Raw genomic sequence first — 22,743 nt, forward strand, 5'->3', positions numbered from 1 at the left:
GAGATGCGTGGCCAGGTAGCATCCTTACAGGATGAGATTTGCGTTCTCCTGCGTGCAGGACCTAGAACCACAGTTACAAATGTAAGGTGGCTGTCACAGCACCCACAGTGAGGACTTTCCATAAACTCGAAACGTGAGAGAAGCCAGAGGGATGGGTTTTCACCTGCCCTTTTGCTCTTAGATACATTCCCTCGGTTATTTCTCCAGACAAGGTACATTCACTGTCTTTATCCAGACCACGTAGCAGTATAACATCTGCAAAAACAAGGATCCACATGTTACTTAAGGAACCCACTGACATCCTTCTTCCCATGCTCTCCCCGGAGCAGAGGACACATTCACACTCCTACCTCTGTAACTGCTGTGCTTTTCCTTTCCTCAGCACTGAGCCCAAGGAGCTGAGGAGGAGTTGCAGTTACAGATCAGGGTGGGTGAAGTAGCTTTGAGGGCATGGAACACCACCTGTGGGAAGGTGGTGGATGGAGGCTGCTGAAGGTTGCTTTCATTATCAGTGCAGAACAAAAGCTGCCACCATGCTGGGCTCCTGAGGCAGGATGTTTGGGCTGGTGCAGGTCCTTGCCAAAGCAAAGCAATACAGGAAGGTCTCTCTAGGAAACTGCTTGTCCTGCCTGTAGGTTGCAAACTGTGAAACCACCCTGGGTCTCTAATTGAAATCCAAAGCTAACAAGCTTACAATACCATTAAATGAAGTGTTGCAAGGCTGGTCTTCTGAGCTATGGATGGGAGTCCACCTGCTGGCTCCCAGAATCCCACCATCGCTTCCCATACATGCATTTTTCTTTTGGCATCAAGGGAGAATTCCTTGCAGACACGGCCTTTTGACACCACAGAGCTCCCTCCTGGCTCACTACAGCTTCGTCCCACTGCTATCTGAAAGCATGGGAGCAGAAGGGACAGGAAAAATTGCCAGGTTAGAAAATGGCCGAGGAGGTGCAGCCCCACTCAGCTGCAGCAAGGCAGGAGCGAGCTTGCACTCTGCCACTTACTGCAGCCTGCTTGCTCAGGCCAAGCTCCTCGGCCCCTCGCACCAGGGTTCATCCTTTGTGTCGAAAATGGTTGGGCGCAAAGGAAAAGACGACTCATTGTTTGGGACTTCCCCGGCTGGGATTTCCCCCTTCTGCGGTTGTGCTGTGGGCTGGATGTCATTCCTTAGGCTTTCAAACTCCTGTCCTTTACTGAAGCCAGCACCCACCCCTCAGGACGACCATCCTTCCACCCTTTTCAAACATGAAATACCCAGACAAGACACCCTGGTCCTCTGAATCCTTCCAGTCTGCTCAAGAGGCACAGCTCTGGAGCTACACATTGCTTAGCTAACCTTTGTGAGCTGACACAGTGCAGGCAAGATACAGGCATGGAGTGGTGGTGGCTTAAACCCACACAAAGCACAGGGGCAACTGATAATTAATCTTTACTGGATGCTGCTCTCAGCTTCAGATAGTCATGCTAGGACTGCAAGGCTAAGGAAGTCAGCAACAGAAATTAAATCCTATTTCCTACTATTTCATTTGCACTACCTTCACCCCTTTTTGGCTATTGTAATTTCTCTTCACAGAGAATATGTAGGAATAATAGGGAGGAATACAGGAAAAAACAGGGAGAAAGGAAAACCATGTTCCAGGACTGTATCAAGACTGATTTGCTTGTAGCTGAGATAGTTCAGCTGGAGTGTTTCAGCAGAAGAGAAAGTAAAGTCTGGCCCTTCAACAGTTAGGATTCTACCTCACCTCAGCTCCTGGCTTCCTCTTTAATCAACTGTAGGACTGAAAGCAAGGGAAACAAAGGTAACTCCACCAACGAAAAGAAAAAATAATTAATGACTTTATTATTATTATTATTTTTAGTTCAGTTGGCCAACTGAGGTGCTAAAATCTCAACACCAACGAAGCAAGTGTGCATTAAAAAAAACAAACCCAAACAATAAAACACAACCAAACAGAAGAAAACAGGCTGGAACAGAGCTGGATTTTGTACAGGTAGGGTATACACTTCTCTGTTAACAACGCTCCACACGTGCCAACCGTCAGGGCCTTGAACAGTCTGAATATCAGAGTTCACTTTCACACGTCAGGGAAGGTGCCAAGGCAGATCCCCTCAGCTGGATTAAACCTCACACACGCAACACGCATGCACACACAGAGTACTTCAATTACTGCGACGCCAGCAGAAGGTGGCATCCTCCCCTTCACATCTGCTGTCAGTGCCATCCTCATCTGCCTGCCTACCCTGCCTACAGCAGTACTCGGAGCAATCCAAAAGCAGGAGCTTTCAGAAAGTTTTGCAACAGCCAAGAGCCAGCCACCTCCTTCTCCGTTAGCTATGTACAGGCTGGGTTTTAGTATGCTTTAGAGTTCTCTTCACTGCAGACAATGATGACTGGAGTTCCCAGCAAGCCACACTGTGGCTTTTCACTTTGCATACAGGAGATCTGATAATGCAACACCTTTCTTTTCCACTCGTGCCTGGTGTAAGCACCGAACCGAACTCGCTGGAAACGAATGTTAACCAAACAAGGTGCAGCTGTGAACATTCCAGGAACTGCTGCTAAGGAAACGGAACTGCTGGCTGCTCTAGATCATGCAGTCTAGACCACTTTACAATACTTCAAAATGTTCAGGATTAGGATGTATAAAAATATTAAAAACCACCAGAGTGCACACAAATGTGGTGACTAGCTCTAAGCAAGCACCGTGTTCTACAGGAAGGAGGCCTAGGCATTGCACAAAACTCAGGTTCTTGACTGTGGGGGTCGCCCAGGGATCCACTGGTGTCTTTACATACAAACAAGTATTTACATGAAATATGCAGAGACGGAGAGAGAGGAGGACAGACTCTTGAAACTTGCTGTTTGATCTAACATATGTTCAGCAACACGGTTTGTAATGTGCCCTAGCGAGACTGGGGGGGATTGGTTAACTGAAAGAAGGAATATGTCTGGGAGCTGGAGCTGAAACATCTTGTCACCTCCCCACACATCAGTTCTTTGAAGCTCAGGATTTTACAGCCGCTTGTGAGCTTTGATGAAAACGTGGTTAAAAGAACAGCTAAAAGAAACAGAATTGTGCTGTGAAAATAGCAGATGATTAGGGTTTTGGTTTTTTTTTGGCAGTCCTCACTCCCCCCATCCCCATTGGCCTCCTGGCTGTGTCCAGGAGGTGGTGTCCCCCTCTCTTCCCTACAGGGGGCTGAAATGCTTGCTTCATCCTCAATGTGTCTATTTCAAAAGAACACAGCTTAGGTTCCAAGCTCGGCTCTCCTTCTACCTGCTGCAGGGAGGAAGAGGCCATCCCTGGTCTGGACCGTGTCACATGGGGACGGATGCCTTTGGGTGCCCAGTTCTGGGAAGCTGGGGGCACGTTCGCTCCCCTCGTGTGTGAAACGGGCACGTTGTCACTGAGCGCACAGGGCTGAGTCATGTGCTGCTGCTGCTGCCCACCTGGGCAACACAAAGAGCTAGAACATCCTACTTGGATTCTGATACAAATAAGGGATCTTGTGGTCACAAGAGCCTTCTTCAGCTTTAAAAATATAAAATTTGAATTAAAAATATTCAGATAGTAAAAAAAACCCCAGTTATCTGATATGCGAGTCATAGTCTTAAAGTGCAAGGGAACAGCAAAGAGGAGTTGTGCCTTTTCCAACCATTTTGATATAAAAAGGCCTTGGAACATTCCCTTTCTTGTCTTCTCAATTAACTTGTGTGTGTGATGTTTGCTCTTCCATTTTCCTTCGCTGCTGGAGGCCTTCAGTATAACCTGAAGAGTTCAGGTTGAGAATATGCAGTTTTCCCCTGCAGAAGGGCTCGAGTGATGTCAGTCTTCAGCATTGTGAAGATCTGGCCAGCATCCCCCCAGCATGAAAGGGAAAAGTTGTAATCTGGTATTTCTTCTGTCTCTTCTATGGCTCATGTTCACTGATCTGTTGTTAGAAGTTAGATGTGGTCCTTACACCTATAGTGCACAAGCAGCTTAGAACAATCTCTCTATCTAGCTTCCCTCTTCCCTCCTCCTCTCCAGCTTCTGCTGGACCCTGAAATGCAGGCTATCTAAACTACCACTGCCACCTGGACTTGTCCAGCTGACAAACAGGGTGAGGGAATTCTGTTTGCTGGACATCCTATTGGCTAGCTAACCCTTGGTGATGCTGGTGTAGCAGGTACTCCTTGCTGATGTACAAGGGAGCACTGCAGCTGCCTGCCTGCTTCGTTTCAGAGGCATCAGAAGACATCAGCAAGGGATAAAGGGGGGAACCCTTGAAGCAGAAAAACATGTTCCCACAGTTGAAAACCAGCATCACTTGGGAGTCTCTGGAGACAGTCCTACCCATTCTTCCTCAGCCCGAGGGATGCTCCTGAGTCAGAGGTGAACTCAAATCATAGACCTTGCCTTAGAGAAGACCTCTTTGAGGGAAGAGCCAACAGCAAGAAACCAAGATAACGTCTGTCCTAGGGCAAAAGATTAAAGGATGTCCACCCCTGCCTGGGTGCCTTGCACCACCAGCATAAGATCAAGCTGAAAGAGTCAGCGTGTTACATGAATATGTTTGGGAATGGGATGCCTTGTCAAAGGCATCAGGGAGCAGGCTTAGGATGTCAACAAGAAATGAACGTAGACCACATCCCAACAAGAAATGAACATAGACCACATCCCAAGAGAGAAAACCCCCTTAAGGATGGGATGTGTCCCCAATGCAGAGTGCTGCGTCAGCTCTGTGGGACGAGGTAAGGACATAGTGTGCTCAGGGAGTCTGTCCAACAGGGAACATCCTGCTCATGGGTTACCACATGAATAAGAGTACCCTCCTGGCTGAAAAGCAGCAGCTTCACTGGCTGAGTTAGAAGGAGCTTCCTCCAACAGATGCAGCAGGAAATGTGCTCTTTTTGTTTTCATGGAAATCCCTCTAGCTGGATCTCAGGAGCGTGAGGGTCCCTTCTTTCAGTGAGAAAGAGACACATTTGCGATGTTTCTACCTCACAGTTTTGGCTTTCTTGTTATAAAAATGTAAAATTTAAATAAATTATAGTTTTATTACTCCAAAAGAGGGGATATGGGAGACAGAAGAAAAATACACTAGAAACACAAATAGAGTGTGCAGGGTTTTTTGTCATAAAGTAAAAACTCCCTAGGACAAGATGCATCCGTGGGTACATCAAGGCAGCCCTTGCTGCGAGCAGGGACCGATCCGCAGTAGTGTCTTTAAAACGCTCCTTCCACCAGCAGATATTTGTAACAATCAAATCATGAATAACAACACCAATAAATAGCCACAGGTAACAATGTCCAGTAATTTAGATGTGGAAGTTGTTGGATGCAGCAGGCACACAAACCCCCTCACACGTCCATAGTTTTGTTGTGGGTTTTTTTTTTTTCTCCTAAAAGATACAAAAACGAATCTTCTTTCAAGTATTAAAAAATAAGTTAATTGACATAAAAGGGTCAAAGTGACTGAGGGCCCAGGCAGGTCTTAAGCTTCGTTTCCAATGTGCAAAAAAACAAAATACAGAGGAAAATAATAAAAACACTGAAAAGTCTTAATGGTGTTTCAGTCACTTAAGGGCTTCTTTCTCTCCTCCAGGGGCTGCCACCTGGTGACACCCCTGCCCCAGCACACACTTACCACTGTCCCACAGTCAGTATTTTCCAGTGTCGAAACAGTCACAACAAAAACAGAACAAAGTCATCCACCAGCGTCTGAGCTGTGGCCACGAAGACTAAGGCCAGCAGTAGCTGTCCCTCCAGTGTGTAGCAAAGCAGAGGGGCTTCTTCCCTCTCTCTTCTTCTCCCCTTTCTTCTCCACAATAAGATGATTCGGGAAGCTATGATAGGAAGAGAATCCTCTGATGTCCAAATCTCTCCAAAAACCAGGAGGTGGAGAGTTCCATCACACATACGAGTGGCATCTTCTCTGTCTCACGTATCTTCATGTCCATGCATAACAATCAGGTTTCTTTGGTGGGGAGGAAGACTAAAGCAAAGAAGATGTTGCCCTGGGCTTCTGGAGCTCTCTTGGACAGCTGACTCCACCATACAGGCTGCTACAGGCTGCTGTGATTTTCCAGAGAGGGTTGCCGCTTCCCTCCCTTTTAGAACTGGTGTAACTGGGAAAGGAATGGACTGCTATAAATCCAGTTTAGTTAAGGGTACTTCAGCCCTTAACCCCCTTCCCCACACATGGATTATTCCTCTCCCTCATACCACACACACACAAGTATGGTCCATTATATAGGACCTCAAGGAGACTCCACAGTCTCAACTGATGATCTTCAACTTGCCTTGCAGACATGTCAAACTTAAGCTTCTAGAACCAACACCCTTATTAAAAGGCTTCTCAGTGCTTCAACCCAAATGCTGTTGGAGCCTTCGGAGGTATCTCCTTCAACACCTTCCTATCCATGTAATTCTGGTGAACTCAGGGTAGGCCAACTGGACAACACAGACCAACAGAGGTAAATACGTTACGGTCAAGACCAGTTCAAACTAAAACCTTTGGAGAGCATGACTGCCTCCAGGTCCTTGTCTTCTTCTTTCTCTCGAAGCCGCTGCTCCTCAAGGAGAGCCACAAGAGAATCCCTCTGCTCCACGACTTCTAGCATTTCATTCAGGATCCTCTTCTCCTCTGAGAGCTCCTCCTCTGTCTTCAGGTGATCTACAGAGATAGAAAAAGCTATCAGCATACACAAGGCTGGAAACACATGCACACAATCTAGGAAAGGCTGCCTTCTGCTCTCACCTTCTACTGCCATCCTTTCCCGGAGCTCCTGCTGTAATCGACTCTGCCTGTCTTCCAGTTCTAGCTCCCGAGCACTGAAAGGCAAAAATTAGTCCTGGGTATATTAAAACACTCCACACATTGCTCCATATCCACTCCCAACTTTTGCTCCCACTCTAGAGATCTGCTATGCATTTTGCCAATCTGTTTTGGAACAATTTGTAATGCACCTAAGACACGTGGCATTTTGGGCCACAGTTTAATAGCTGTGGTGGTGTTATGTTGATGGTTGGATTTGATGATCTTGAAGATCTTTTCCAACCAAAAACCAGTGCTATAAAACTACATTTCAGCATCTCAGGTTCTTTGGCTAGGAAGTGCAAAACAGGAAGTTGAGTGGATTGATTATGGATGGGATTAAATTTAAACCAGAACAAGCAAATCTGCAATCACTGCAAAATTATGCTCTTAACAGAATCACAGACTGCCAGGGGCTGGAAGGGACCTTGAAGGATCATCCAGTCCAACCCCCCTGCTAGAGCAGATCACACAGGAATGCATCCAGGTCAGTCATGAATACTTCCAGAGAGGAAGAGTTCACAACCCCCCTGGGCAGCCTGTTTCAGTGTTCCTCATGTTTCCATGGAACTTCCTATGCCTCAACTTCCACCCACTGCCCCTTGTCATGTCATTGGGCATGACCCAACAGAGCCTGGCTCCAGCCTCTTGACACTCAGTCTTTACATATTGATAAACATGAATGAGGTCACCTCTCAGGCTCCTCCTCTCCAAGCTCCAAGCCCCAGCTCCTTCAGTATCTCCTCAGAATGAAGATGTTCCACTCCATCATCTTTGTGGCTCTGTGCTGAACTCTCTCAAGCAGTTCCCTGAGGTCCTCCTTGAACTGAGTGGCCCAGAATTGGACACAATATTCCAGATGTGGCTTCACCAGGGCAGAGTAGAGAGGCAGGAGAACCTCTCTTGACCTAGTAACCACAGCCCTTCTAACACAGCTCAGGATGGCATTGGCTTTCTTGGCCACCAGAGCACATTGCTGGCTCATGGTCAACCTCCCATCCACTAGGACCCCCAGGTCCTTTTCCCCTTCACAGCTCTCCAACAGGTCAGTTCCCAACCTGTAGTGATCCCTGGGGTGTTCTTTCCCAGGTGCAAGACTCTACACTTGCCCTTACTGAATGTCATACTTGACCTCTGTGTACCTCCTGCCACTTCCTGCTGTAAAGACAAAGTCATTTACCAGAGTCAGCCTCTTCAGACTACAGTGCAGACTTTTGGACTTTTCTGACATGGGCACTAAAGTGATCAGCTTCCACACTGCCTGGGTCAGCTGATGTATTCCATAACGATCCTTGAGTGATGGGTTGCAGGTGGGAGTGGGTGAGCTTTGAGGTTTCTTCCAGCTGGATGTTTTCTGTGATTCTGTGAATTTCAGTGAACTTGCAGCATGTGGACTAAAAAATCTGAGCCCAGATGAGAGGCACAGGTGGAGTGCCACATGGTGGAGGTGACTGAATGACATGCTTTTGGCCACACTTAAAAGTGGACTCCTACCAAGGTGAGGAGTCACAGGTCATTTTTGCATGGCTTGAAAACACCTGTGTGAAGATGTTTTACCCAGCAGCTGGGGAAGGGTTTAGGGCTTTAAGCACGCAGCTCTAGTTCTGCATGTGCACAAATAGTTGGAACTTTCATTCTTTAGTGCTATTATTCCTTCTACTATTCTTCTGAAATGGACTTGGATTTGTAGCTCAGAATCATAGAATCACAGAATCAACCAGGTTGGAAGAGACCTCCAAGAGCATCCAGTCCAATCTAGCACCCAGCCCTAGCCAGTCAACCAGACCATGGCACTAAGTGCCTCATCCAGGCTTTGCTTGAACACCTCCAGGGACAGCAACTCCACCACCTCCCTGGGCAGCCCATTCCAATGCCAATCACTCTCTTTCTGAAGAACTTCCTCCTAACATCCAGCCTAGACTTCCCCTGGCACAACTTGAGACTGTGTCCCCTTGTTCTATTGCTGGTTGTCTGGGAGAAGAGGCCAACCCCCACCTGGCTACAATGTCCCTTCAGGTAGTTGTAGACAGCAACGAGATCACCCCTGAATCTCCTCTTCTGCAGGCTGCACACCCCCAGATCCCTCAGCTTCTCCTCACAGGGCTGTGCTCCAGGCCCCTCACCAGCTTCCTTGCCCTTCTCTGGACACCTTCCAGCACCTCAACATTTTGAATTGAGGGGCCCAGAACTGGACACAGCACTCAAGGTGTGGCCTGACCAGTGCTGAGTACAGGGGCAGAATAACCTCCCTTGTCCTGCTGGCCACACTGTTCCTGATGCAGGCCAGGATGCCACTGGCTCTCTTGACCACCTGGGCACACTGCTGGCTCATCTTCAGCCTACTACTTCAGCTAAGAATCAGCCTAAGGAGGCTGCTGACCTTGTGGCATTATAGGGAAAGACAGTACTGACAGACACCCAGGACTGTTTGTTTCAAAGCTTCAGCACATTCACTCACAATATCATCAGTTCGGACTCGTAGCGAACCAAGGCGTTCTTCTCCTGCACCAGCTTGAACCACTCCTGCATCAGCTTGGGATCATCTTTCTTACCCATGCCTGCCAAAAAAGACAAACAACCAAGCCTGGTAAGTTTTCAGGTAGCACCCTGCAATCCTTACGAACCCAAACTGCAAAAACAACAATGGGGCAAAATGTGCAAAGAAAGCCAAGCAAGATGCTGCCAGAGCACTCCCAAGCCGGGTCCGTTCAGTTTGCCTACAGCACACAGAAGAGTGGAAGTCATGTCCAAAGGATTCTCGTCTCTCTGGTGCCTCATTTTTACTTTTTTTCTTTCTGTCTCTCTTGTGATTGCTAGTTTCTTCCTCACTCTTGATGCAGAAAGCCCAGATTTCTGTAGCTGTTTCCCTTTTCCCTTCATTAGAAAAGCTTTGCAGATCTTCATGCCAGCCACTTAGATGTATGCTCACCATAAACAGATCAGTTGCCACTCCATGTTTTACCTTTAGTTTCTTCATTTGCATGTCCTCAATCTCTCTTTTACCAGCCAAAAGTAACATCTTATCTTTTTCCAACAGCTAAATTAATCTTTTCTGTCTGTTCCTTCTTGCCACATGTATCTACCCAACTTGAAGATCCCCTCTGCACAGAGAGCACAGAAACTACTTCTATTGTATTGCACATCAGCGCTGGAAAGATAAAGAATCCCCAGACACATTCACAGAACAAAAATTCTCTGAGCCTTGGCCACCTAGTACAGAACTTCTGACTGGCCTCTCATTTATTTTAAAACCAAGCCCTAAGCTTACTCAGTATTCCACTGATGAATCTCTTTATCTATTGGGACCTATGTGCAATAAATTGCAGAATACTGTTCCCAAAGCTTTCTGTTGATATTTACCAAACGTAAGAGCTTACACCTGGGAAGCTCTTCCTAGCAATCTCCTAGTCCAGGCCACTGATTTCACACTGAACTACCTGCAGATGAATGCTGTGACTTACATCAGACCCTATCAAGGACACCAGCCATGCTTCTGCCTGCATGAAGTGGAGGCAGAAGCAAAGCCTGAAATTGAGCTCAACAGCGTTTTTGGGTTGCTGCATCCTGTCGGCTTGCACCACACATAACTCGGGCACCCTAAAGCAGCTAAGACCCCTGTCTAGGTTTGTCATCATGGATACATGCTGTCTATATCCAGAGCAAACACCCTCAGTCCTTTTGATGCCAAAAGTAACCAAAAGCAGCAAACTTGCTATTCAAGCTCTGGCAAACACTTCACAAATAGCACGTTAATGACTAATTAAAGTGAATACTTGTCTCCATCCTTTGGATCTCAGAAGTGCTGCTAAACAAAGGAGAACCTACAGCTCCTGTTAAACTGCAGCTTAGGCTGAGCATGCCTGCCTCAGAAAAACTGTCATAGCAGACCCTCGGGGAATACCAGAGTCAGTTGTACACTGTAAGAGCCTCTGGCTCTGTGGCCTTCACACCAGTGTGTTGCTCAGTTCCAAGCATTCCTTTCTGAGCATCTCTGCACAGTATGCCCACGTGGCGACAGGAGAGGGAGACTGTACATGCAGATGTCCAGTGCTGGGGCGCCATGAAAGCACTGGGAAGTCTCCCCATCCTTTCCAATGCCAGGATGTATAGAAAACAAATGTCTCTGGAAAAAAAAAAGGCAAACCCACAATGCTACTGACCTATGAAACACAGAAGTGTTTAAAAACAGCCAATGAGCAGAGGAAGAATGGGAGGATTGGAGAGGGAGCACTGACGACTGATGTGAGGGAGCACCATGGAAAGCAGAGGAAGTGGTTAGCAAAATTACACCACAAACACACGTAAACAACCCCTTCCCCCATGCCTTGGCAATGGAAATTCTACTTGGGACAGTTACAGAATTCATCCAGCAAGACTGATGAGGGAAAACTGCTTCAGGTTTGTTGCTTTTCAAGTTCAAGGATGTTTTTGTAAACCAGTTCTTACAGAGACACAATATTCCTTTAATCTGTACAGACCAATTAAAAGGAAGCAGATTACCTTCCTCCACCCCACCTTCCAAACAGCTTTCAGGAGGAGCAGAGAAATGGAAGCCACCAAATGGAAACGGAACCTTGGGAGTGTGACATTGCTGCTCCCACTGCTGCTGCCCAATGTCCCTCCCAGTCTCTACAGCTTCCCTCACAGAAGGGATACTGTACTGTTAGTAACTTGTCACAGGCTCAGAGAAGCTGCGTACCAGGCTGCTACTGAGAAGGTTGGTTGGGGGACACAGCAAGAGAAGGGCTGGGGACAGGGCTGGGGTCATTGTGGTCACTAGCTGACTAGTGCTGCTACAACAACCCAGCTGCGGTCAAGGAGAACAGGGAACGTGTGAGGTTACGTTACCTTCATGGGCACAGCAAGGGCAGAAGGAGAGAGGTCTACGACGTGGTGTCCCGGCATTGGACTCAACTTCAATAGGACCAAACGAGGAAGAGGAAGAGGCAGGAAAGGAAAAGGAAGTTGGAAGTGGAGGAAAGGGGTGAAATAAAAGACAAGCAAAGGACAAAAAGCATAAGAGTGAGAAAGAAAGGAAACATAAGAAGAAAAGAAAAGAAAAAAATACAAGAAATGGAGAAGCAGAAACGAGGGATACAGTCTACAGATGAATCATGTCCCTGCCAAGCACAGATAACAGGTAAGAGGTAGACTGAGGTACTGGTGAACTCTTACCGAGCTGTACAAACACCAGGCAGGAGGTTATTGCTGCTGCACTTTTCCCTAATACACATTTTTCAACCACACTGTCTGTAACCAAAAGGTTTGTGAACAAGATGTCAGGATGAGCAGAGGTTAATATTTAACTCCTGCTGATAAATGTCAGATTTCAAGCAGGGTTACAAAAGCTCTCACCTGCATGCAGGAGACGTCAGCTGTAAGCAGCTACCCTACCTTAAAGCTTTTTCAGGACCATGCTTTTTAACACCATAACAGTAGGCACTGATGGCAAAACTGGTTTTTAGTAGGGAATACTTTCTTCAGACAGGGAACATCACAGGGAGAATCTGATTAACGTGGAACCAGCCTGCTAGGACCTGCGGTCAAGTACACTGAGTATGCCTGGACTGCTGCGCTTAGAGGGGAAGAGGTTTCTACAAAGGTAAACAGTGATTCACACCAGGGGCTGTGCAGGCCATGACCACCTGTAAGGGTAAATCTAAAGCTCTCCCTTGCCACTCTCATTTCACAAAGCATGTTGAAGTTTGTGTGCCCTCTTAGCATCGGTGGCTTTATTGAATCTTCTTCATCTTTTCTGCCACCTGACGAAGGACAAACATTTCCCATCTCAAAAATGGCTCAGCTCTTTCAACGCTGAGGATTTGCTTTTCAGCTCTGCATAACATTGGAGGTGAACACTAAGAAATAACTGGCACCAGGAATAGCTGCACAAGAACACATGCAGCAGGAAGGTGGTGAGCCTGAAGCATCTGAGCTAGCAGGACGGAACAGGCACTACTCTCAGTGCACAAGGGGAGGTGTCTCTGTGCTGGGAAGAGGCATCAATTCCACAACAGGAACACATTTTGGAGGAGTCAGCAGAGTTTGGTGTATGTGGTTCACAGAAAGCTTTTCAGAACTAGGCTACCAGCAAACCAGTGGAAGGCTTTAGAAGGGACCATCACAGAACTAGAGCAGCACTGGGAGGACACACAGGAGCAGGAGGGAGAGCAGGCTGGCTTCAAGAGCCCACGGCTGAGTGGGGTGGCTCTTCAGACCGCAAATCCTCGGCACTGGGAGAGGGAAGGGGCGGCATGAAGAGAGGTGCCACAGGACAGTTACAAATAAAGCATCATACCAGCTTTAGTTGACAGCACCAGAATCTTAATTCTATCATAAAATCAACCAGGTTGGAAGAGACCTCCAAGATCATCCAGTCCAACCCAGCCCTAGCCAATCGACTAGACCATGGCACCAAGTGCTAGAATTCAGTGCTAGTTCAGAATTGTCCAGCTTCTTTAAAATGAAAAAATATTAGGCCTTGCTTGCTTGCTTTTTTTCTTACTATTACCATTTTTCTTACTATTGCCATTTCACAGAATCGATTACAAGAGCAAAAGCAAACAAGAAAAACACCAAACCACAAAGGCACTTGAATAAGCTTTCCACACAAGGTGCACGACGCCTGTTGTGCTTTTTATTTCATGTCCTATCTTACTCAGCATGAATTATTCTAGATAAGCTTTAATACTGCAACATGGTCTGACCACTGCTTTGTGGGGCTAGGAGACAGACATCTAAATCACATGGAAAAAATTACTTTGTTTTTCAGAGATCTCATTCAAAATTGTGGAGCAGGGCTGGGGAGGGGATATTGATAACCGAAATGCAGCTAATGTCTGTGCATTGGAACTCCCAATTGTGCCATCTTTGATCTGAAAATAAATACCTGGTGAGTGAAAATGGCATTCATCTTGTTGTGATGTTATTAACTGCTCTCAGCAGCGAGCAAGTAGTCTGATGTGAGGAGAAGATACCGGATTTGGTCCCCAGTAAAAAGCCACAGGACTTAAACCAACAAAAGCTAGCTTGTGCAATGGTGTTTTTTCTCTTCCTCTGCTCATAGGTGTCCTATTTTTAAACAGAAATATCCTCCCACTCTTGTCTGAGGGAAATTTGGCCTTGACTCAAGTAGCAAAGTCCATGTTCTCTGTAACAATCCTGCCACTGGAAACACGAACATTGCTTCCCAGTAAGATAATGAGTATAACCTCTGCTATTAAGATCCTTTCCAACTACTGCTGATAGAAATTATAGTTGCATCAGTGAACACAGGTTATGTGATCAGTACAGCTGCACTGCAAACAACTTCTGTTCAGACCAAGATGATTAACAAGGAACACTTTTGAAAGCCTTAGGTACTGGAGGTCCTAAACAGCAAGGACAGAGGAAAGTGCAACCTGAAAACTTACCTCCTCTGATTCTGTAAAGCCCTAAACCATGGAAGTTGCAAGTATTATAAAAGATACCATGCAGTATGGAATGTTAAATGTATTTAGAAACCAATTCTCTAAGGTGATAGTCATAAAAACTACCTCCCCCCTGGCTAATAAAGAGCATTGAGGAATCTTATGGACTTAAATCCAGCTGGCACCCAGCCACCAGTGGTGTTTCCCAGGGCTCAGTACTGGGGCCAGTTCTCTTTAATCTCTTTGTCAATGATCCAAATGAGGGAATGGAGTGCAACCTTAGTAAGCCTGCAGATGACACTAAATTAGGGGGGGAGTATTGATCTCCTGGAGGATAGGAAAGCTCTGCAAAGGGATCTGTGAGGTCTCTTCCAACCTTGGTGATACTGTGATGCTGTGTGAATCAATGGGCCAAGGTTAACTGTGTAAGGTTTAACAGGGCCAAGTGTTGAGTCCTGCACTTGTGTCACACCAACCCCATGCCCTACAGGCTTGGGGGAGAGTGACTGGAAAGCTGCCCAGCAGAAAAGGACATGGTGAATGCTGGTTGACAGAGCCAGCAGTGTGCTCAGGTGACCAAGGCCAAGAGCATCCTAGCCTGGATCAGCAATAGTGTATCCAGCAGGAGGAGAGAGATAACTGTGCCACACAGCACCTATGAGGCAACACTTTGAGTACTGGTGTTCAGTTTTGGGCCCCTCTCTGCAAGGAGGACACTGAGGTGTTGGACTGTGCCTAGAGAAGGGCAACAAGGCTGGTGATGGGTCTGCAGAACAAGCCTTATGAGGAGTGCCTGAGAGAACTGTTCAGTCTGGAAAAGAGAAGGCTGAGAGGAGACTTCATTTCTACAACTATCTGAAAGGAGGTTGTAGTGAAGGGGGTGTTGGTCTCTTCTCCCTGGTATCAAGTGACAGAGCTAAAGAAAATGACCCCAGATTGAGCCAGAGGAGGTTTAGATTGGCTATTAGGAAAAATGTCTTTACTGAAGGGTGGTCAGGCATCAGAACAGGCTGCCCAGGGAGGTAGTGGAGTCACAATCCCTGGAAGTGATCAAAATACTTGTAGACATGGCACTTCATGGCTTAGTGGCCATGGCAGTGGTAGGTCAGTGCTTGGACTCGATGATCCTTCTCCAACTGAAACAATTCTACGTGCTACAGACTCTAAGCAGACTGAAACAGGAACTTTCTAATTTTAAGAGGAAAACTTTATCAGATTTCCTGAAATGGAGAAAGATTTTTCACTGTCAGTAAACCATCTTTAAGTGTATTCCATGTCACATAGTTCACTGTCCCTTGAGATTGACTCTTTCAAGAAAAGGCCTCTTACCTGTGTCAGAAGCAGAGAACCAGAGAAAGAAAAAGATCACTTGATAAATGGAAAAAACATTCCCTTAGGCAGCTAATTGATTTTAGACATGAATTTATCATCAGATCACTCACATTCCTGTCAAGGGTAATGAAAAAAACCTACAACTCCACAGCAGGAGCTCTCACTGTGCTTAGAGATGCTGAAAGACAACCCTGGGAAATGGCTGAGCTTCGTGTTCAGGCACTGTCAAAATGAACTATACAACACCCAGTGTTAAAAACTGTCTCATCTACTCTGCCCATATCCTGTGTCTGATTACATTATGCAACTCCTTACAGGTCTTCTTAGCTCTTCCAAAGCCATTACTAATCCTGCAGTAAAGACTATTATTATTACTGTGGTGGTTGTATTATTGCTTGGAGAAATTGCCACCTCAAGGTCTCATTAGGTTACAAACAGGACCCTCACTGCAAGACAATGCTCCTGGCAATGGTGTCAGGGCTCTTCTGTCTAGCTCATTTTAAAAAATAAACCACCCCCTTTCTGCTTGAGCCTCCCAGGCCAGGTCTGGTAACTCAGGTCTTCACCCACAGCATGGAAAGAGCACTGCTGGCAGCAACAACACAAGCTGCTCACTGCCCTGCTGAAGCAATTCATTTAGGAGGAGCTGAAGAGCAAGAGAAGAAACATTTCTGTAACCACTTCTGATGTTCCCTCTTGTGCTGTCAGCAAGACTCTGAGAAGTGACCATAGCTTCTGGACAGAACACTGTCACTTTTTCCCCAGAGAGGCAAACCTGCCAACAGATTGTGTTAATCACCAGTTTAGCTCTTCAATGGCACAGGCCAACTCTGCTGAATGCATGCAAAGCACTCGAGCAGAATTCCAGAGCCACTGGCAAGCAGAGGCATTCAGAAAGGCACCTGGGGTGATGGGTACAGAACAAGGAGCTGCAGCTCACTGAGGAAAGGAGAAGCCCCAGCTCTAGAGGTAGCTCTGCTTTGCAGATTACCACATCCTTTCAATGAAGTGGCAAAGAGACCACTCCCAGATCCTTCTGGGAAAACTTCCATGCAGCCATGACAATAAAGACCTCATCTGTCAGATATTGTAGACTCTGCTAGTAGTGAAACCAAAAGCCAGGTCAAGAATAGACACTGCAGCTCCAAAGCCTCTTTGGAAGAAGGAACAGCTATTGTATGGCCACCATGAAAGCACACCAACCTTTTCACTGCACGTTCTAATTCACTGCACAAGCTACACTGGCTACTTTGCTACTTACAAGCTACTTCTCAGTCCCTTCCAGTGTAAAGAGCAGTGCTTCAGGCTGCTGCTGTCCCTTTCTGCTGTGGCTACATTACACTCTTTCATAGTCTGAAGTGCAGTAGTAAAAATGATTCATAGATGAAGAACACATAGCAGGAAGTTTGGGGTTGCAGACATTATTATCCCCAAGCTACAGCTCTCACCAATCCCCTTAACTGTCTGCCCATGTCCTCTGGGTGAGGGAGCTGAGAAATGGTGAGCTGCTGAAAATCAGAATTGCTTGAACAGACACACCACAGCCCCCCCACGATCACAGCCGCTGCAAGCTTTGCATCTGAAGACTTGGATTTCTGCGCTGCTGACTAACCAGGGTGGTTTGGAAACCAGCAACACTGGGCAGGAAATCCAGTCCTGAGCCTAGTCCAGGTTCACAGGCTCACAGGATGTTAGGGGTCGGATGGGACCCAAGGAGATCATCCAGTCCAACCCCCACGCCAGAGCAGGACAATATTATCTAACACAGATCACAGAGGGACACATCCAGACAGGCCTTGAAAGGCTCCAGGGAAGGAGACTCCACAACCTCTCTGGGGAGCCTGTGCCAGTGCTCTGTGACCCTTACAGTAAAGAAGTTCCCCCTCTTTTGCTGCAACTTACACCCATTGCTCCTTGTCCTGTCCCAGGGAGCAGTGAGCAGAGCCTGTCGTTCACCTCCCAGCCAGCCCCTGAGGGTTATAAATCAAATCCTCTCTCAGTCTTCTCTTCTCCAGACTAAACAGCCCCAGGTCCCTCAGCCTCTCCTCATCAGGCAGTGCTCTCCAGTCCCCTAATCATCCTCTTAGCCCTCCACTGGACTCTCTCCAGCAGATCCCTGCCCCTCTTAAACTGAGGAGCCCAAAACTGAACACAGTATTCAAGCTGGGGTCTCACCAGGGCAGAGTAGAGGGCGAGGAGAACCTCCCTTGATCTGCTGAACCATTGGTTCTCCTGAACCATTATGCTGGCACTTGACCTCACAAGTTAAGAGCACAACACTATAGAAATTCTTGTTCTGTCACTCATTTAGGAGACCAACTCAGAGCTTCAGTTTTAAATGAATGCTTAAAATAAAGGATGGGTCCAAGAGGGACGAGTAAGACAAACTATGCACTGCTCACAAGCAATATCCTCCTTCCCACTCTTCAAAAAACAGTCATGGTCAGAAACCATTCCTATTTTCCTAATGAATGAAGCTGCTCAACAGCAGCACTGTGAAAGAGCAAGGGTACAGAAAGCCTTCTCTTGGAGAACAGCTTCCATTCAAGTTGAGGGCAAGGATTCTGACAACTGTCCCATAAGCACACCACTCAGTGTGCCTGACTTCAGTTCACCTGCTGTGTTGAAACCAGTCTAAAATACAGGCACTAGAAGAAATCTGAGGAAACTCAGAGAGCAGTGAATGGTCACCTAAACTGAGCCACACTCTGATTTAGCCAGCAGGAGGGAGTTAAAAAACCCAAGGAAAGAGGAAAGAAAATTAGGGACAGCAATCCTTGGAGCATAGGCCACACACAAAGGACTTCACAGATGTCACTTCTAGAGCTCAGGGCACTTCACCAGGCAGCCAGAATTACTACAGCCCTACGCAGAGCCTGTCTCCCAGGACCGTTAGCTTTTGTGTGCTGTTGTGAGCTGGGCAGAAGGAAGCAGGCAAAAGGTAATTGCTCACTTCTAGTACCAAGTACTCTGAGAAGTTCTGCTTATCAGAGTGCTCTTTCCTGCTCTGCATTTACAGCAACTAAAACGTTACCAGTTGGCTTCAGTGTCAAAAGCAGCTGCAGACTGCAATAACAATGTTTATCTCACTCCACTCCTCTTGCAGGAGAGCTGTGTTTGCCAACCGCAAAGAACAGGACTCTTCACACTGGAGTGGATCAAGTTCCAGCCCTGCAGGGCAGAAGTAGATGTGAAGGACTTCAAAGGCCACAGTCAGCTCAAGTGTTTTAAATGAGCTAACAAAAAGGGAAGTTGTAGAGCATGCTTTAGGCAAGCAATAAAAAACAAGTTTAAGATACCACAACTGCACTTCTTCCCCCCATTTACCTGATGTCCATATGACACTTGTCAAGAAGTATCACAGAATCAACCAGGTTGGAAGAGACCTCCAAGATCATCCAGGCCAACCTAGCACCCAGCCCTAGCCAGTCAACCAGACCATGGCACCGAGTGCCTCAGCCAGGCTTTGCTTCAAAATGGCAACTCCACCACCTCCCTGGGCAGCCCATTCCAGTGCCAACCACTCTCTCTGCCAGCAACTTCCTCCTAACATCCAGCCTAGACCTCCCCTGCCACAACTTGAGACTGTGTCCCCTTGTTCTGTTGCTGCTTGCCTGGGAGAAGAGACCAACCCCACCTGGCTACCCTTCAGGTAGTTGTAGACAGCAATGAGGTCAACCCTGAGCCTCCTCTTCTGCAGGCTGCACACCCCCAGCTCCCTCAGCCTCTCCTCACAGGGTTGTGCTCCAGGCCCCTCACCAGCTTTGTTGCCCTTCTCTGGACACCTTCCAGCACCTCAACATCTCTCTTGAATTGAGGAGCCCAGAACTGGACACAGCACTCAAGGTGTGGCCTGACCAGTGTTGAGTACAGGGGCAGAGTAACCTCCCTTGTCCTGCTGGCCACACTGCTCCTGAGCCAGGCCAGGATGCCATTGGCTCTCTTGGCCACCTGGGCACACTGCTGCCTCATCTTCAGCTACTACCTACCAGCACCCCCAGGTCCCTTTCCTCCTGGCTGCTCTCCAGCCACTCCATCCCCAGCCTGTAGTGCTGCTTGGGGTTGTTGTGGCCAAAGTGCAGAACCCTGCACTTGGCCTTATTAAATCTCATCCCATTGGCCTCTGCCCACCCATCCAGCCTGTCCAGGTCCCTCTGCAGGGATCTCCTACCCTCTAACAGATCCACAGCAGCTCCTAGCTCAATGTCATCTGCAAATTTACTGATGCTGGACTCAATGCCCTGGTCCAGGTCATCAACAGAGATATTGGACAGGTCTGGGCCCAGCACTGATCTTTGAGGAACATCAAGGGAGAATGCAATTCTGAAATCAGCACTACCAAACAGCTCTCTCTGGCACAGCCTTCCTGTCTGTCTCAGCATACTCCAGCAACAGCAAAGCAAGACAGGAGCATGGGGCTGTGTCACCAGTGGTTCTGTGCTGACTGCAAGGAAAAGGAAGCTGCTCACCTGCGCAGAGGGAACCACAAAGCTACTTTCCATAGGCAGACAAGGAGCAAAATGGGACAAGGAATTGGTGGGTAAGGAGGAACTGAGGCTGGAACTAGTTAAGCAAAGAGACTGAGAAGAAAACTACTGAAGAGACAAGGAGGAAAAGGGGAAAGGAGTAAGGGGTGAAAGGAGAAGATGTGACCTACAGTTTTCCAAACAAACAATGCTGGGCAGAAGAGGAAGCAAACCCCAAAACTTCTGGGAGAAGATGAGAGGCAGGGATTGAGACTGTGGGGATGGAGTCATTGGGAAGCCCAGTGGAGAAGTGAAAAGCTAGGAGCAGCTAGGGTGGTGGCACAAAGGTCTGAGGGGTAGCATACTAGGACTTCTTTGTCAAAAAGGCAGGGTTAAAATTAAATATTTGAGAAGCAGGAACTGGGATTGAGAATGAAAATGGAAGCGGAGTAAGAAGGTTTGGATGGACAAACACAGGACTGGGAGAAGGACAGTCTGGAAGAGGAGATAAAAGGGACAAAGTGTATCCACCAGAGCACTGCACCCTGCCAGTGTCAGACTCAGAATCCATATCTTCAAGTCTCCAGCAAACATCTGTGCATCCACTGAGCATTTCCCACTACCTCTCCATGAGGACCTAACACAGAAGATGGCAACCTAGTGCTGCTCCCAGTTGTTATTTCTCAAGGCAGAGCTCTCTGTGGTGATCTAATCTGTTGATACATGAATGCAACACAAAATCTTCATTTCAGGTGACTCTGAAGCCCTTGTAACGTTGCCACAAACATGATATGCACAGAGGAATAATTACTCATAAGTGAAATGGGACCATCTGTAGTGTGAAATGAAACATCTGCTCTACAGCAGTAGCGCATGACACTTCAGAACAGGAAGAGAGGATTATGGCATCAGAGCAGAGCAACCAGGGTAGTTAAGACAGCCAACTGCAATCCTGCAAACTGGAATTTGCCCAAGGATGTCAGAAGGTACCACGCCCTTGCAGAAAGCTGTGGCATGATCTGTAGCAGCTAAAAGAAATGCAGCTCTCATTAGTGTAAAGAAAACCCAGATTAAACCAATGCCCTAATCATTACAATTACCCACTTTCAGATAACTTTGCCAAGTGTTTGGCACTTTGGCTTGTCGTTCTACTGACAGGCTGATTCCAAAGCCATGCCTATGCCTCAGAGGAGCAAGCTGCCAACACAACAGCTACACAGCCACCCTAGCTGCTTATAGTGCTCAGCAGGACCACGCAGCCACATGGTGCTCCAGGGATTTTCGTGGCGCTCCACACAGATGCAGCGTCCTGCACAGTCATGTCAGTGTTGAAGCTGAGCTCTAAACCTGGCACCAAATAGTGATAAGTATCAGAGAAACGTATCTCTTCTGGCCAAAGTGTTCTGGCAGCCCCAAAAGCAAATATAAAGCTAATTACAGAAGTAACAAACACTACAAAGCAACATACTTCAGGCAAGCTATGCTACCTCGTTGCATTTAAAGGGATACTGCCCAAAATCGAGAGGTTTTGTTCTCAGTTTCTTTTGCAAAAGGTACTTTTGAGGTGAGCAGAAACTTGGTTTGTCTCCAAGTGTTGGAAGCCCAAGTGACTGAGTCATCAACGCAAATCAAACCAGCCTGCTAGGGAAGATCAGAAAGGACCACTCTGGGGTGACTGTCAGAGCTCAGAGCAAAGGAAAACGCCCACAGGCAAAAAGGGATAAACAGGAGATTCCATTTCCAATTGAGACTTTTTGCTACACAGTTTTTTAAGTGACAGTGTCCCTTTAAACAAAGATTATTTTGCTTTTCTTAAAGCCACTATTAGTGATTTTGATGGGATCGCTGTCTCTAAAGAGGCATTAGGAGGAGAAGCAGGAGGAGGGAGAGGTATAGTGGGAATAGCATTACATAGGGATAAGGGTCTGTTAAGTGTAATTCAGCATCAGCCCTTTTACAGCTCCTACTCTGTGCACATAGCACTACAGGCCAGCCCTGATGGACAAAACTAGGAAGGTGGTGTCAAAGTTTCTCTGCAGAAGACACCCTAGGAAAGAATGCCAGAGGAACTTTACAGTGAGTAAAGCCCAGGGCTAGCAGAGGACTAGCACACCAAAATTAGCACAAGGCAACTGGGCAACAAATTAGATCCTCTATGGAGAAAAGTCTTCCATTTACAAGCTTGGACTTGGAGGATATTCTTAACTTGGTTATTCCTCAATAAAAGCCTAATTTGCCAGGACACTCTGGAGCCATTCCTGACAGCTACGGATAGATATTATGTGAGACCATCCTCCTCCATGAAGAGGAGGAAATATGACAGTTACAAGCCTGGGCAAGACTGTTTGAAGGATCAAATGCATCACAACAGAATCAGGAGAAGACTTCCAGAGGTGAGTATTGGGTCAGGCCTAAAGCATGTGATCTTTCACTCTCTGGAGCTGGACTGCAATGCTCTTCCTCAACAAAAACACAGCTTAGATCAAGCAATGGTAATACTACAAAGGCCAGAGGGAAGGCAGCCCTCAAATGACAAGGCAGCCCAGCAGTTCCTTCTCTTGCATCCACTGACAGAGAGGTTCATTGCTAAGAATAGATTAATAGGGTAATTAAACCAGCAAAGGGAATTTTGAGCTTTCAAGTTGGGCAAAAGCTAAACAAATGCCATCTGCGGCTCAAAAAATATCCACCTCCTAAAAGAATCAGGAAGCAACAGTAAAGAAATGCAG

General features: G+C 47.0%; 1 protein-coding gene across 14 annotated transcripts in view; it reads right to left on the reverse strand.

The window, feature by feature from the left end:
* Positions 1-1,825: 1,825 nt before the first annotated feature.
* MICAL3 (microtubule associated monooxygenase, calponin and LIM domain containing 3) overlaps positions 1,826-22,743 on the reverse strand; it is a 218,544-nt gene continuing 197,626 nt past the window's right edge. For 11 of the 14 annotated variants that reach the window (XM_064155739.1, XM_064155748.1, XM_064155746.1 and 8 more), the window contains 4 exons: positions 11,656-11,721; positions 9,266-9,365; positions 6,751-6,824; positions 1,826-6,666 (listed from right to left, as the gene is read on the reverse strand). In XM_064155739.1, coding sequence (XP_064011809.1) covers positions 6,482-6,666; positions 6,751-6,824; positions 9,266-9,365; positions 11,656-11,721 — 425 coding nt within the window. In that variant the 3' untranslated portion in view covers positions 1,826-6,481. The remainder of the gene's footprint in view (positions 6,667-6,750; positions 6,825-9,265; positions 9,366-11,655; positions 11,722-22,743) is intronic. The other 3 variants (XM_064155743.1, XM_064155741.1, XM_064155755.1) reach the window with 1 other exon arrangement.

Source organism: Pogoniulus pusillus, chromosome 15, assembly GCF_015220805.1.
Source record: "Pogoniulus pusillus isolate bPogPus1 chromosome 15, bPogPus1.pri, whole genome shotgun sequence".
NCBI classification, from domain to species: Eukaryota; Metazoa; Chordata; class Aves; order Piciformes; family Lybiidae; genus Pogoniulus; species Pogoniulus pusillus.